The following is a 16,533-nucleotide window of genomic DNA, read 5'->3' as shown; positions in this document are numbered from 1 at the left end:
AGAAATCTTATGTGGGTTTTGGGGAAGAAAGTAATAATTTCAGCAAGAGGAATGGAACTACACTGAAAGGAACAAGAAATAAATGATTTTGCTATTTGAAATTTGAAATGATTCAGCATTTTTTCAGGTCATCTTCCTTGGTGATATGGTTCATTCAATGAGTTGTCACATCACAATATTTGTTATGATTTTTTTATATGATTCAATAGTGCACTTCTAACAATGTGAACTGTACTACTTAAAACCTATGCCTATTGAACAACCAAACAGCAGTTTATCATATATCACAGATTCTCCCAAAATAACAAAGAAAGATGAATTATAACCTAATGGTTACAAGCACAAGTGCCCTTCTGAGTTTCTTTCGAAATACCTGGACTTATGACCTCCCCTTACAATGAGGGATCATTTCTTGAACTGGGGGGGAAAAAAAGCCTGGTTCATATAGTACATCATGAAAGTGTTTCTTAAGTTACACTCAGAGATCTAATTAGCAGGTTTTCAAAGAATTACAATAAATCACTATGTGTTAATGTAGCCACAAAGAAACTGCTACGGTTTTTCATTTGTATTTGGCTTTAATTTTATATTCTCATCAGGAAAAATCTCTAAGAAAGTAAGTTACAAAGCTCTCTGTATGGTCAGAATAAGGGGAGAAATAGTCTAATATGAGGGAGAGCAATTCAGTATGAAGGAAAAATAGATATAAATATCTATACTGAAATCTAGTACTGTAACAGTATCCCCATTAAAGCAATATTGACTTATTCATAATAATCAGTATCATAATTTAAAAGTGAGGGATTTTTTTGCTTTTAATTAAAATACTGGACGGTTTTCATCTGGTTGACTCAAAGTCCATTTTTCCACCCCCAAATGTTATAATTTGGGAATTTTTACACACTGAGGTGTTTCTCAACTTTATAGGTCATTTATTAACCCAAAAGATCCCCTCTTAAACAATTTTATTTAGTAGGCCTACTTGCTTTTAAGTGTCAAGGATACTATTTCAGGAAAGACCTCATTTATTTTACTTTTTAAGAGGAATACATGTTCTTGAGAGAATGGACCACTTGTAACTCATCTCTGTACCTTTCATCCTATTCAGAATGCCTACCACTGACTAGCTGCTCAATAAATATGACTAAATGTTGTTGTTGATTTCATTAGCAAGTTTTAAATGCTCTAATTTCATGTTATATCATGTTTCTTTGACAAGAAGGTCCATGTGTTTTATGTCTCTAAGTGGTTTAACATTGATAAAATAGTTTTATTTTTCCTGTATGTAAATACTTTACATTCTTAAATGAAAGGCACTATGTTTGGTTGATGAAGATAAAGAATCTCAGTCACCCTTCCTCTCATATTCCACTTTCTACATGAGCTCCTTGCTACTTCCTAATTATTTCCCCTGAAAATGAAGAATGATAGATTTGTCTTTTCTTATTACTAAAAAAATTTATTTTTCTTAATTCAGTTGACAGAAACTGGGAAGAAGGCAAAGTATGAATAAGCCCTTCCCCTTCTGGCGTTGCCAAATAGCATGTCAATTCCTGTTCTCTTAATCACCACCTTTAGGAGCAAAACCAAGTCTTTCAAGTCTTTGGAGGCATAGTTGATTTGGTAGTGCTACTGTTCCTCTCTGCCTTTTCTACACAAAGCTGAATGCCTGTTTTCTGAGGTCACTAAATAAAAAGTGGCTACCTATTTTCTTTAGAAGCAAATGCATGACTCTGTTTTTGGATATGCTAGAGGGGAAAGGGCCATGTCAGCCTCTTGGGACCTTGGTAACAAAGCAGCTTTTATAATTAGAATCAAAGGTCCTTGGGAGGCTTAAACGATTTACATCTGGGGAGGCAGCAAGATGAATGTCCAGAGTGGCAATCTATAGGCCTAGATAAAACTGCAATTTGAGTAAAGGATTTGCATCAGGAAGTATGTAAATAACATACTTATGTTATTTAAATAACATAAATAACAACAAATGACGAGAAAATGAGATGAGGGCAAAACCTTTGAAAAGGTTAGACACGGCTAAGCATGTTACAGATGCACAATATCCATTCAGACTCATCAAAAGAGCTGTCACAACATCAAATAATAATCAAATGCAATGTGGAAACCTTGAGTACATCCTGTTGTGTGTGCATACTAGTGAGGGGAGAGGAGCAGAGCAGCCATGAAAGATATTCTTGGAACAACTGGGGAAATCTGAATATAACTTGTGGATGCTTTTGGTGCCTCACCCAATGTCTCTTTACTTAGCCTGTGTATCCATCCTCATTTCCTACCCCCACTCCCTGCTGGCTGCTAAGGGCTCAGAGCTGTCCCTGCTCAGTTTCAGCCTGATCCCATAGGGAGCACCGTGAATCAATCACATCACACTCCCACCTTGAGGAATAGGGCTCAGCCACCACACTGTTCATCCCTGGCTTCAGGCTACGGGTAAGAGCAAGGTGGCCTAGGACAATTCTCAGAAATATTTAGGGGGTAAGGTGTTATAATATCTGCAACTTTTAAATGGTGCAATTAAAACACACACACACATGAACACGCATAAATATAGACAAAGCAAGATGGCAAGATGCAATGAATGTCAGCTCTAGGTGGAGGCTTTAAGGGTATTCTTTGTGTTATTCTTCCAGTTTTTCTGAAGGTTTGAAATCTTTCTTAATAAAAATTTGAAGGTGTGCGCCGCAACTACTGAGCCCACATGCCACAACTAGAAAGAAGCCTGCAATGAAGAGAACCCCTGCCACGATGAAAGAGCCGCCTGCTGCAACAAAGATCGTGTGTGCTGCAACAAAGACCTGATGCAGCCAAATAAATAAAAAAGAATGGAAAAAAAATATTAAAAAATTTTGAAGGAAGAAAAAGGAGAGTTGTGTCAATCTAAAACTTGCTCTTTCTCTTGTGGTTGCCATCCTGATACTGATGTCCATATCTAACCAGCAGTCTAAAAAAACCTGCCAGTCATCTTGAATGCATATTCTGCCTCATTTTCCACCTGAGGTTGGTCCCTCAATAATGTCACTTCTACCCCAAAATATTCATCATTCTAAACTGCAATTATAATCACATTATTCCTCTCAAATTCTTTCTGTGTTTCCTGATTGTCTACACTAAGATAAACTTCTATTTCCCTGACATGGGACATGAGGCCCTTGTGACATGGGACATGAAGCCCTTGTCACATGGCCCTTAGCTTACCTCTCTAGCTACATCCTCTGCCATTTACACCAACACCTTGTGAATGATCTATTCTGAACAACTTAAGAAATCCTTGAATATGCCATGACCTTCCTTAGCTTTTTAGTCTAGGAATACTATGCCCAGAATGCTCTTCTCCCTCTCTGTACTGCTGGCAAATTCCTACTCATATATCAAGAATTAGTTCAAATTTTACCTCCTCTGGGAATGCTTTCCTGAACTTTCCAGGCAGAGTTGAAGTGGCCCCTTTTTTGTATTCCCATAGCACACTTCTTACATACCTCTTTTATAACATCACACACAGCTGTTAAGTTATTGTTTACATGCCTACTTTTTCTCTAGTAGAAGTGAGACCCGGAAGGCAGGGGCTGGACTTTGTTCATATTTGTACCCTTAGCATTCTCCACAGTGCCTGCCTCTGTACTTAACAAATGTCTGATGAAGAGCCAACTTTTTTTAAGCATTATAAACTTACTACAGCTGGTGAGGGAACGTGAATGCTTGGGACAGATCGAGGCCGCACATGATTGGCCAAATGGCAAAGAACAACACCATCGGTTAGAGCTGCTCCAAGATCACAAGGCAGAGATACTTTTAACCGGTACTCAATATGCTAAAAGAACAGGAAAATGTGAAATATATTAATTCAAGAGTGGCTGACACACAGGACATAATGGAGTCACAATGGAATATTTTTAATTAGAAATCAAGTTAAAAAGCAAATAACTTAAGCACCACAATCTCTATTTTATCTTTCTATCCCAAGTCAATAATTTAAGGAGATCATATATATATATATATGTATGGCAGCCAGGCGACAGTGCTGCAAAGTTTCACAACAGAATTCACTTACAATTTTCTGACTAAAAAAACAAAAAACAACTAGATCCAATTTTAAAATAAACACTACGTATGATGTAAGTGTGGTATGTATCGATATATGTATATGTGTACATACATATGAATTATTATTACTCTAACAAGATTTCTTTAAATCATGAAGCAGAAAAAAATTTTAAATGAGTAGGGTCAGGGGTTGAGCTTTATGGAATAACCCATCTCATTTTCCTAGTAAACAAGTGAAAAAATTCATCACACAATGGGCACCACAGCACACAATGGGCACTTGTTGATTCTATTAAAAATTATAAGTCAAATGAACAAGTGATGCCAGGATTATGGGCTACAGCAGTATCACTGAAAAATGTAATTCAAAGGCAATGTACATACTTTCCGTAGTTGGTCTATTAATTCCAGCTCTTCTTCTCTCTGTCTTGAATTCTGTCTTGTTACCGGATCTTTAAAATCAGTGGTAGGTGCAGAAGATGAAAGGAAGGGTGACGCATGACCTAAAAAATATTGGTATGTAAGATAGAAAGGCGACTGCCAGTGCTGCAAAAATACTCAGATCCACCTGATCACAGTTTCCTTCAAAGTACAGCACTTTCTACTTCTGGACTGACCTTTTAAAACAAGTTTTTATTATGGAAATTTAAAAATATGCACAATTATAGGGAGAATAGTATGAAAAACTACCACATGTCCATTACCCATTTGGCTCAACTACTTTGTGTTTGATTACATCCATTTAAAAACGTTTCTATTGAAAAATATCACATGCAAAAAATTAGACAAATCATAAGCAAACAGCTCAATAAATTATCATCACAAAGCAGACACAAGCAAGTCAATAAATGTAACATTACCAACACCGAGGAGACCCTCTCATGTTCCCTACCCATCAGTACCCAACAGTTATTTCTAGTACCACAGGTTCTAATTCTAACGATGGACCTCCTGGCTTCTAACACCACAGATTAGTTTTGTCCATTTTTGAACTTTCTACCTATAAAACCATATTATATGTGTGTATGTTTTTATGTTTGGCTTCTTTTGATCAACATTATAAGATTTATCCACATTGTTGTGTATACTAATGTGTTCATTTTCATTGCTTATTTAGTATCCCATTGTACAAATATACACAATTATTTACCCATTCTATTGTTGATGGACATTCAGTTTGGGGCTACTATGAATAATGTTGCTATGAATAATTTGGACATATCTTTTGGTACAGATGTGTACATATTTCAGAAAGCAAAATTGCTAGTCATAGGATATACAAGGTTCACCATTAGCAGATAATGTAAACAGTTTTCCATGCTAATTAACAATCCCACCAGCAGTGCATCTCTGGTTTGAGTTTAAATCTCACTGTGAGTGTATCTATCAGTTATGTTAAAAATAGTTATTTTGGGAGTGAAATGTCTGTTTCCACTTCTAGGTAACCTTTGGGGGTCAGGCAGAAATTTGCCACATTAACTAAAAACCATGAGACTAAATAGTTCTTTTTTTTTAAAATTACTGATTCATTTCTTTAACAACACAGAAAACAGATTTTACCAACAGAAAAATCTGAAAAAGAGCACACTACAGAGAGAAGGGACATTCCCTGAAGCCCTGAAAGAGTAATTTTTTTGTTCAAACACTATAACCTGCTTTTAGGTGGTACTGAGAAACTTTCTGACCAAAATGAATTCAAACAAGATTAAGATTCTCTTCCTTTAATATCGGTGAGATCACAGACGAACGCAGAGTTTAAAACTTTTGCCTTGGTGACATCTCAGGGTAGAAGTTTATTTATTTATTTGTTTGTTTGTCTGGCCTCACTGCGCAGCTTGCAGGATCTTAGTTCCCTGACCCACGGTTGAACCAGGGCCCCGGCAGTGACAGCGCAGGGTCCTAACCACTGGTCTGCCAGGGAATTCCCAGGGTAGAAGTTTAAAAGCATGTAACATATAATGTCATTGTATAACCACCCCCCCCCAATGCCCCTTTTAGCACTGCCACCTACCTTTATTTGTTTCTGCCCTGACAGCTCCTCTGAAAAGGAAGCTTTCAGGGCGCTGGGCCTGGTTTCTCTGAATAGCAGCAGGAAAAGAATATGCAGGGGAATGATGAACTGAATCAGCATGGAAAAGCAAAATAAGATTAAAGAAGATGGAAAAAAATTAAATATAATAACAGACACATGACAAAAGTTCAATAAATGGCAAATGAAGAAAAAAGTTAAATATTGCAATGATATAAAATGATAATTTTGTTTATTAATAGAAAATCTGGTATAGAAAAGTAACCTCCGGGACTTCCCTCATAAGCCAGAGGTTAAGACTCCACGCTCCCAATGCAGGGGGCCCAGGTTCGATCCCTGGTCAGGGAACTAGATCCCGCATGCCACAACTAAAAGATCCCGCATGCCGCAACTAAAAATCCCGCATGCCGCAACTAAGACCCGGAGCAGCCAAATAAATAAATACTTAAAAAAAGAAGAAAAGAAAAGTAACCCTGAAAGTGGGAGGGCTGCTTGTATGTATTTTTATTTTTATTTTTTTTTGGGTTGTGCCGTGCAGCTTGTGGGATCTCAGTTTCCCAACGAGGGATTGAACCTAGGCCATGGCAGTAAAAGCCTGGAATCCTAACCACTACACTACCAGGGAAATCCCTGTTTGTATGTATTTTTAATTGTCATGTTACTTTTGGTATATCAATAAAGGCAAAATGAATGTTAATATATTAAATATAGTCTCTTGCAAACCTACAGCCCTGCTAGCTCTTGCTCGTTTTTTCATATCAAATGGCTGAGTGGCTGAATGACTAGTTGAATTAAAAAGTGAAAAATGTGCAGAGTTCCCAATTTTGTGTCTGATTTCTCATTTCAGAAAAGGAAGCCACAGCCATCTAAGGAGTAATTTATCAGGAAAATCCTGGTAAAGAATTATAATCAGGATGTGGTTAATTGCACTTTTGTGTCTATTACCTGTTTCTGTTGTAGGTGAACTTGATATAGCATTAGATCTGTGATCATTCTGTGGAGAAACATAGATACATCAATAATTATTATTCAAGAAGAGGTACTTTCCACATTTATGGAAAGTACCTCTTTCCACATTTGGGATTATATCAATAAAAGAATAAAAACATGCAACTCTCCTCCAAAATTAAGTCTAGAAATGAGAATTTGGTATAATAATTCTGAATATTTTTTAAGGCCAAACATTTTTTTAAATTAATTTTTATTGGAGTACAGTTGCTTTACAATGTTGTGTTAGTTTCTATTGTACAGCAAAGTAAATCAACTATATGTATACATATATCCCCTCTTTTTTGGATTTCCTTCCCATTTAGGTCACCACAGAGCACTGAGTTGAGTTCCCTGTGCTATACAGTAGGTTCTCATTAGTTATCTATTTTATACATAGTATCAATAGTGTATATATGTCAATCCCAATCTCCCAATACATCCCACCACACCCCCAAGGCCAAACTTTATTTAGTTCTACAGAATACAAGATTTATGTAATGCATTCTCTAAAGATAGTCCTATTATATAACAGGCCTTTCCTATGACTGTGAAAAATGAAACCATCCTAAGGTAGAAAATTTTATTGGGAAATGTATGGAAGAGAATAAAATTTTATTTTATAATAGTATTTTTCTGGCATACTTTCTAAAGTATTGCTACCTCCCTCCTTGAGTAATGTTTTAAGAAAGAGTGATGAAGGTTTCTTCATTTCAGTTAGGAAATGAGGTATTTAAAGATGATAGTTGTATTTCGAGACTAGTATATGAATCCAAGATGTTTTTAATTTATTGACCAAAGGAACTGTAAAGAAGGAGGAAGAACTAGCTCAACTGGTATAGAGTGTACCTAAAAAAAGGGAATGGAGTTAAGCTAATTTAAAAGGAAGCGTTGGTTAGCTGGGTTAAAAATACTGAAGACTTGGCAGAGGAGTAGAATCAAGAAAAGCTAGAATAACAACAGGTTTTCAGGCCTTGATAGCTAGTTATATTCAATAATCAATGAGTTGCACTCAATCATTTATGATAACTGAGACACATTTTTGAACAGAATGACTTTAAAACACACACACAAATACACACACACATACACACTCCCATGCTTTTTTCTCCCTTTTGGTTTTCAATATTTTCAGAAATCTTTTATCTGAAGTTGGAGTTGGGTCAGGTGAGATTAATGATGACAGGAAATTTAAACTGCTATAAATAAATAAATAAACAGAAGCCATGCTGTTGAGAAAATTCTTGGACTGATCTGAAAGACAATTCTGTGGTAATGATTCCTTGGTTTGATAACTCTTAGGCCAAGAATTAAGACTTAAAAAGTAAGCTGCGCTCTTGAGTGAAGCAATGTATTACATCTTCATTAGTGAAAAATACAACATGTTCATCAAGTTTAAAGATGCCAATAAACTAAGTTTAGGATGCTGAGAAGAAATGAAAATTTAAATAACAAATTTAATTTAAAATAAGAGCAACAGGCACTAGTAAAAGGAATAAATGGGCCAATGAGGCAAAAGCTGGATATCTTTTTAAGGAAACAAAATACTATCCTTATTTTCAAGGAAGATGAGGTAGGAAGGAGAAAGCTAGGATCAATGGTACAAACAGAAAAACATAAAAAGTAGAGATTATTCCAGATACAGATGAAAAAAAAAAGTTTTTTTAATTTAAAAAGGCCTATTACAGTGAGACAGACTGGAAACTTTTTAACATATTTAGGAATGAAACGATAAAGTTATTAGACAACTCTATCAGAGTAGAAGGAAGAGCTGAAACACATTCCACTGAATGGCAGCAAATGTTCTCTACCTCCAAGAATACCAAAAGATAACATACAGTTGGGTGTAATGAAAAACAAAGCCAGAAAAGAGGGGACTTACAAAATGGTGATTTAAAAAATATATTTTTATTGAAACTATAAATCTAACTGCTTACATTCTAGGATACTGAAATAATTCAAATCACGCTGAGGCCATTGACTAGTATATCTGAGAACTTTTGGAGAACTGGAGAGCAAAAAATGGAAACTGATACAAAGTCAACTTTTAGTGCCTAGTTAAGCAACAAAAGAAATAAAATCATGCCTAAATATAGTATATACCTGCTGCAAAGTAACTGAGATACCAAAAAATAAAGAATAAATATTTTTAAACGAATCATTTGACAGTGCAGCAGGTCCGACAGGAAGAATGTTAGACATTACACAACTTCTGGCACATTCAGATTTGGCCTTACTCAACTATAATTCTAGGGGAGGATAAGCTCCAATGCCCTAAGGTATCCACTGAGTGTAACGAATTAACTTTTCTCCTATATACCTAGAATGGTACTAGTTATACACCTTCCTTGGAAAAATTTTGAAAACAGTCCCTCAAATAATTTTCTTTGTAGTTCAAATAAGGAACCTAGCTGAGAAAGGCTAGCAAAAGGTAAATACAGACGAGAATTATAAAGTTTCTTCAGGAGTCATCCAGGTATGTGTAGCTTCAATAATAACCAGAGAGAAGGTTTATCAGGTTTACAGATGTTATAAAGTTGGGGTCAGCATTTAGAAGGACATGACGCAAGAATTTGAAAGTATTCCGGGAAATTAGAAAATTTTAAATGTTCGAAAAGCAAAATTAAGTATTTAGGAAAACAAAAGATACAAAGTTTAGAAATTAATTATCATTTAGGAATATAACTAAAACATCTCAGAATTACAATGGATACTGAGCAAAATGAATACCAAAATGGAAAAAACCAACCTAATGCTCAGCATAAGACGTGAATAACCCTTGTTTCATGCTCAGTACCACGTGGGCTCTAATGAGGGATATATTTCTAGTTGGGAACTGTGGAGTCAAAACGGAGGGCAGAGAACTTGTGAAAGTTCATAAGGACAAACAGGCTAGGAAAGGCACATAAAAGGGCCAAAGCTTATTTACGGAGAAGACAAGGGTGGCATCATAATAGTTTTCAAATATAAAGATTCTCCACATAAGGACTGCTAAGTAACTAGAAAATCTCCACTCTGGAAAGACAAGAAGAAATAGGTGTAAACCACAGGAGGACAGATATAAGTTAGACAAGGAGAGGACCTTGTTGACAGTCAGGATTATGAATCATTTCTTAGGTATCATATGATAATAAGTATGGAATTACCATCCCTAGAGGCCTTTAAAAAATAAAATACCACAGGTTTTTAATTTAGACTTACAGGCCATATGATCTCCATTGTAACTATTCCTACTCTGCTTTTAAGTGCAAAAGCAGCCATAGACAAATGGGAGTGGCTGTATGTCACTAAAACTATTCACAGAAACAGGTGGCCTAGGGACCATAGCTTGCCGACCTCTACTGTAATAGGGTTTTGGCAGTGACACTTTGGGGGACTGATACTCAAATTATTTTGCATGCCCATTAGACAACAGAGTTAACTCAATATCATATATTAACCAAAATAACATAGTAACTCATGACAAAAAACCCCCAACCCTTTGATAAGAAAATTAGAAGGACATTTCAAACAAAAATCTCAATATAAAGAATTAACAAAGGCTCTATGTTTCTGGCATAATAAAACTTCCAAAAAAGTTCAAGTGATATTAATGTTAAACTTAGTTTCATAAGCTTAGTTATATTTCATACAATTCTAGATTTCAGACTGTTGTTAGACCAATCCATTGGGAAATTTAAGACCTCCCCTGCAAACCTCCTCTTCAAAGTTCCTGATAAATTACAGTAACAAGATATACCTTAAGAGGCCTGAAGGCAGAAGAATGAGGCAGGGTAGCAGCACAGCCCACTTGATTCACACCTGACAGTGACTAAATTGCAAAAGAGAAAGAGAAGAAACAGAAGGCAGCATTTATGTTAGCAAAATGTCAGGCAGGCAGGCAGGCAGAGAAAAGGAAAGGTCACTGACAAACTTTCAAATGGTTTACTAAGATATTGATAGGGCAGAAAGAGAATAGTTGGGGGGAAAAAACCCTATAATTTATTAAACACAGTTTTCCACCTGTTTAATTCAAATTATTTCAATACCTCATACCACATTAATCAAGAAATGAAAGGCAAGATTTATTAAACACGATTTTATATAGAAATAAAACTGAGTACATCAAATTTTTTTTAGCAAAATGCCTTAGAAACAAATGAGTCCTGTGCTGTTTCTATGACAGGGGAAACAAATCCAGTCAAAGAGCTCATTTTAACTGATCAGAATTGGCATGAATAAGAGCAACATCTTTTCAATATTAATCCAAATTAGATTTATTATAATTCAGTTTAATGGCTCTGATGTGAGAAGCCAGGACATGAGGATTTTGCATCACACCTTAAGGATGAACCAGCATTTCATTTCTGCTTCTGTAAAAGTCCAAATGACCTCTGAGAAGTTAAGTACAATTTTCCTTTTCTTTGAATCCTTTATCCTTTCACCAGCCTACATAAAACTAGTTAGATATATTAGAGATATAATTAGAGACAGTTAAGTGTTAGAATCTATTGTATAGAATTTTGATTACAGATAAAAGCTGCTCAAAACATGACAATTTTTTCATTTGGTGGGGAGTGAAAATCAGAGAAGACAGAACTTTTACAAAGGGCGCTTGGGTAAGATTGTATCTATTAAAAATGCCAAAGGCTTAAAGATATTAAAGCCTTTATAAGTTAAATAATTTTTAAAAATTTAAACTACAATCACAAATAATGAATAAACGAATAACGGATAAATGAACAAGAACACACGTGGTGTTTAGGAAAAGGTGAGTAGGATGGTCAATATAATAAACACAACTATATTTTTAATAAGTTGATAGATAGCAATGTCTTTTTCGTGTGTGCAAAAAAAAGCATGTAACACACACTGCAACATTATCTTAAGGCAGAAGAAAGTGAGGAAAGAAATGTACCAAAGAACAAGGCTGTGACAGCAGTCTTACATTGTATATGCCTTCACCTGTTTAGATTTTCTGGGCCTCCTTATGATCAAATGGACTTGAATTACTGTCAGTCTCAAATATAAAAAGGCTAAAAGCCACTATGCTGGCAAAGAAGGAAAAAAGGATGGAAGGAAGAGGAAGTGAAATGAACCTAGATCCTTTCTAGTATCTAGAGATGGGATATAGATACATATGGGACATATATGAAAGCAACAGAAGCCTGAAGGGCAATCCTAAGAGAATGTTAGTGTAACTGATATTAAACATTACTAACAGTTATTTCAAATCCCATATTTCAAGGTCTTTAAATCAAATCCAACATTTACTTGCTATATCATCAGAACTTCTCGAAACAATTTTTTTTGAGATTTTTTTTTCTGATCGTGATTTTATTTTTTATTTTTTTATTTTGGTGGCACCACGCAGCTTGTGGGATCTCAGCTCCCCGACCAGGGATTGAACTGGGGCTACTGCAGTGAAAATGCCGAATCCTAACCACTAGACCACCAGGGAACTCCCCTAATGAGCAATTATTAGATGTACAGAATACATGTTCACTCAGGAATTATTTATTAAGCAACTAATATATCCCAGGAATTACGATAGGGATTGAGTATACATAGGTAAATGCAACAGAGAATATCCCTGTGCCCATGAAGCTTACAGTCTAGTAGTCTATAGGGGGTGGGGGAGAGGGGGAGATACAAAACAATAGACACCCATCTAAAAGTACTATGACAAAAAAAAAACCAGTGGAGACAAATTTGATTTGGGGGTAGGCGTGTTGCAGAAAAGCCACTTTAAGGGTGTGACATTTAAGCTGATACCAGATAGATCAGTAGGAATTAACCAAGGGGTATATGCAGGGAATGAGAGGCATTCCATGCAGAGGGAGCATCATTTGCAAAGATCCTGAGGTGGGAAAGGGCTTGCCATATTTTCAGAGCTGAAAAAATGCTGATATAGCATGACCCCAGAGATGAGAGATACATAGTACCCAGAGTACACAGGAGCTTATAGGCCATGTTAAGAAGTTTGGAACCTACTCTAAAAGGTTTGTAGGCTTTGTTAAGAAGTATATGGATTTTGGGACTTCCCTGGTGGTCCAGTGGTAAAGAATCTGCCTTCCAATGCAGGGGACACCAGTTCAATCCCTGGTGGGGGAACTAAGATACCACATGCCGCGGGGCAACTAAACTTGCACGCCACAGCTACTGAGCTCGCGTGCCTCAACGAGAGAGCCTGTGTGCTGCAAACCACAGAGCCCACACGCTCTGGAACCCGCGCGCCACAGCTACAGAGCCCACGTGCCCTGGAGTCTGCGCGCCACAACTAGAGAAAACGCTCACGCCACAACTACAGAGAAGCCCACGTGCTGCAACTAAGACCTGACGCAGCCAAAAAAATAAATAAAATAAATAATAAATAAATCTAAAAAAAAAAGTATATGAACTTTATTCTACTATATGAAGCCACTGAAAAGTAGTTTTGAGAAGATCAGAGGTATGATTTAAAAAATGACTTTTTGTTATACATACATGTTGGGCACTATTTGGCATGCAAAAATATGTGAGACATGGTTCTTGTTTGTAAAGGCCGTCTAATTTAGGCCAGACATGAATACTGTTAAGTAAAATAAAAGTGTATGTATTTTGAAAATGGCTGAAATTTCAAATTTCACGCTAAGGGGATTTTATTGTTTTTCCAAATTCCACTTTTTCCTTGACAAAAACGCCTGGGCATTCAGCACTTACTATATGTGTTATTAAATCTCATCTTCAGTTTCCTAAAGTGTTTCAAAGTGTTTTCAATTACAGTACAGGAGGCAATATAGCACAGTGTTCATGCAGGTTCTCAAGTCACCCGGATCTAGATTTGAACCCAGCCTTGTACTTACTAGCTGTGACCTTGGAGAAGTCACATTCTGGACAAAACATTCTGTGCCTCAGTAATCATTTGTAAAATGGTGATAAGTTTAACTCTTAAGGCTGCTGTGAGGAGTGAATGAGATAATTCTGGTAAAGTGTCTGGATCATCATAGGCTCTCAATATTTTTCTACATTAAATTGTTATTTGCTTCTCATGCCAATTAGCTTTGACTAAAACTCCAGAGGCTTACTTCTTTATAAGACTGTCAGTTAAAATGTGCTTTAGCCATCTTAAAGGAAATGATGATTACAGAACACAGAAATTCTGACAATGAAAGTTTATGTAATAGAAATCTCATGCTCAAGTATGTAGTTCATGCAGTAGTATGCACAATGGCGGCAGTTACTAGCTCCTAAGACAGGAATTGCTACAGACAACAGGCTTTTGAACTGCTAGTTTTCAATACTATGGTGAAAAAAATAACATAAAACATGATAGGAAAAGCAATTATGTACATGGTTAGAATTCTCTTGCAAAGCTGATAAAAGTAAGACTCTCAATAAAGCTCTGAAGTTATACTCATTTTCAGCTGATGAAACAGGCAATAAAAGTAAACCAGTGTGTTTTAAGGTATCTTCTAAATTTGCATGTGTCCAATAAAATCAAATACAAAATTTAAAAAACAGTAAACCAATGTTAAAAATGATCAGTAGACAGCATTCCAAGTTAATGTTTCCCTGAGCTTAAAATATAAAATGGGTATGGAGGGATAATCTTGAGAGCTAAAAGTTTGGGATTTTCAGTAGGTTAAAATAGATAATAAAATAGGATGCCAAATATACATTTGTATAATTAGCATCATGAAGTAAGGGAACCATTCATCATACAGGTGACTTATAAGACAAAACAGTGATTAATAAAGTTCACCTGGAATTAGAAACAACATTTAAAAAACAAATATATTATTCCCTCTCCTCCAAACACACATACAAAGCCAATATGGTTCTCAATGCAAATATTTTACTTTTGGAAACACTAACAAAGATATTTGAATCATATCTGCAGAACACTTGGAACACTGGGTAAATCATGAGAAGTAATGTAGGGAGACAGTTCTAGCTATTTGTAAAGCATTTAGTAATGATGCTCATCATGTTTTATGGTATTTAGATCAATTCAGAATGAAAAGTACAATAGCTATTCCCCAAATCTCGACACAGCAATGTAAAACTCCATTTTGTGCAAGGTTCTTACCACTAACAAGGCACTATCATCAGTGTGCTGAGACCTTCTGGATGGGAAGGGACACTGGAGAGGTGGAGAAAAATGAAGCAATGTCAAAAACAAGCTATGCACACACATGACGAGTTTCACAAATACACAAGCAAAGAGACATATTAACACATACTTGTGAAGATGCTGACATACAGGACCACATTCACAATCATTCAGAATTCATGCATTAAAATAGCTAATAAGTTGTTTCTGGGTAACGGTTTTCTTCTAAAGAACTTAAACAACTTCAAATATGATCTTATTGCATAGAAACTTTCTAAAGCAAGGAGGGGAATAGGAATTATTCTCTGTTCTGAGAAGAGAAAGCTGAAGATGTAGCAGTAACATAAATAATTTGTGGTCATTTAGTGAGCTAGTGACAAATTCAAAACAATAAACCCAAGAGTCATGATTTCTAGTCTAGGCATCTCTTCATTGCCTTTCTCAGACAAAACAAGGGTACAACTGGAAATTTTAAAACTACACATGTTATTTTCCTGAGGAGCTTTAGTTTTCAGATAATGAATTACTCCAGAATGACCAGTAAGAAGGAAATGTTGGGTAAAAAAGGAAGAGTGTATTAACTTATCAAACTTTGATTGTCAAAGGTTTGTACAGAGTTATTACCATGTGAAGAAAAGACAACTGAAAGTGCTTGAGTGAATCTTTCAGGTACTACACCAATGCATAAGCTCTCAAATAAATGACCAAAAATAGTTATTATATGTCCAATAAAATTTTAAAAAACTTTATAATGGATAATTTAAAACATTTCAAACAATACATTTTACCATTCCAGAAACACTTGTGCTTTGAAAACACTGTGCTGAAGATTGATGCTTGTAAAGCCCCATGTGTTAGGTTTTCAAATAACTTATTTTACAAAAAGCAAAGTCAACACTCACGTGAAATAATGCCTTTATGCATTTTTTAAGGAAGTAATGATCATAAATTGAAAAAATAAGAAGGCAAAGATAAAGGAAAATAGCTAATGAAAAAGCCAAGTACAAAAAAATATTCATTTAGTAATAAGCTTCATTTTAACAAGTCAAAATAGGTGCACAGATTTTTTTAAAAAATAATGAATCATAAATTTTATTTCAAAATGTAAATGTCACTAAACGTGCACACACGTTAAAACAATAAAATTTACAATCTAGTTTGTTTTTTTCTTTTTGCTAGGACATCATTATAATTCAGAATCTAGCTGTATAGATTTTTTAAAGGTTAATAAACAATCTTACATGTTACTTTGTAATGAAAATGTACTACTTAATATTATAAAACTAATGTGTACAAAGTATAATCAATAATATACACACAGGAAATGAGCACTGAAGCTGAAATACTATGTAGAGTTTTTTGTTTAATACCGACACCATTCACGTGT

The 16,533-nt window shown here is 35.5% G+C and overlaps 1 protein-coding gene across 10 annotated transcripts in view; it reads right to left on the bottom strand.

Moving 5' to 3' along the window:
• The window catches only part of LRCH3 (leucine rich repeats and calponin homology domain containing 3), a 108,917-nt gene that overhangs the window by 12,415 nt on the left and 79,969 nt on the right, over nucleotides 1-16,533 (bottom strand). For 5 of the 10 annotated variants that reach the window (XM_059920906.1, XM_059920903.1, XM_059920902.1 and 2 more), the window contains 6 exons: nucleotides 15,123-15,176; nucleotides 10,812-10,883; nucleotides 7,031-7,079; nucleotides 6,068-6,175; nucleotides 4,441-4,559; nucleotides 3,686-3,823 (listed from right to left, as the gene is read on the bottom strand). In XM_059920906.1, the coding sequence (XP_059776889.1) occupies nucleotides 3,686-3,823; nucleotides 4,441-4,559; nucleotides 6,068-6,175; nucleotides 7,031-7,079; nucleotides 10,812-10,883; nucleotides 15,123-15,176 (540 nt within the window). The remainder of the gene's footprint in view (nucleotides 1-3,685; nucleotides 3,824-4,440; nucleotides 4,560-6,067; nucleotides 6,176-7,030; nucleotides 7,080-10,811; nucleotides 10,884-15,122; nucleotides 15,177-16,533) is intronic. The other 5 variants (XM_059920910.1, XM_059920905.1, XM_059920908.1 and 2 more) reach the window with 3 other exon arrangements.

Source organism: Balaenoptera ricei, chromosome 4, assembly GCF_028023285.1.
Source record: "Balaenoptera ricei isolate mBalRic1 chromosome 4, mBalRic1.hap2, whole genome shotgun sequence".
In the NCBI taxonomy this organism is placed as follows: domain Eukaryota; kingdom Metazoa; phylum Chordata; class Mammalia; order Artiodactyla; family Balaenopteridae; genus Balaenoptera; species Balaenoptera ricei.
Note: the sequence above shows the minus strand (reverse complement) of the source record. Positions and strands in the feature narration are given on the sequence as shown.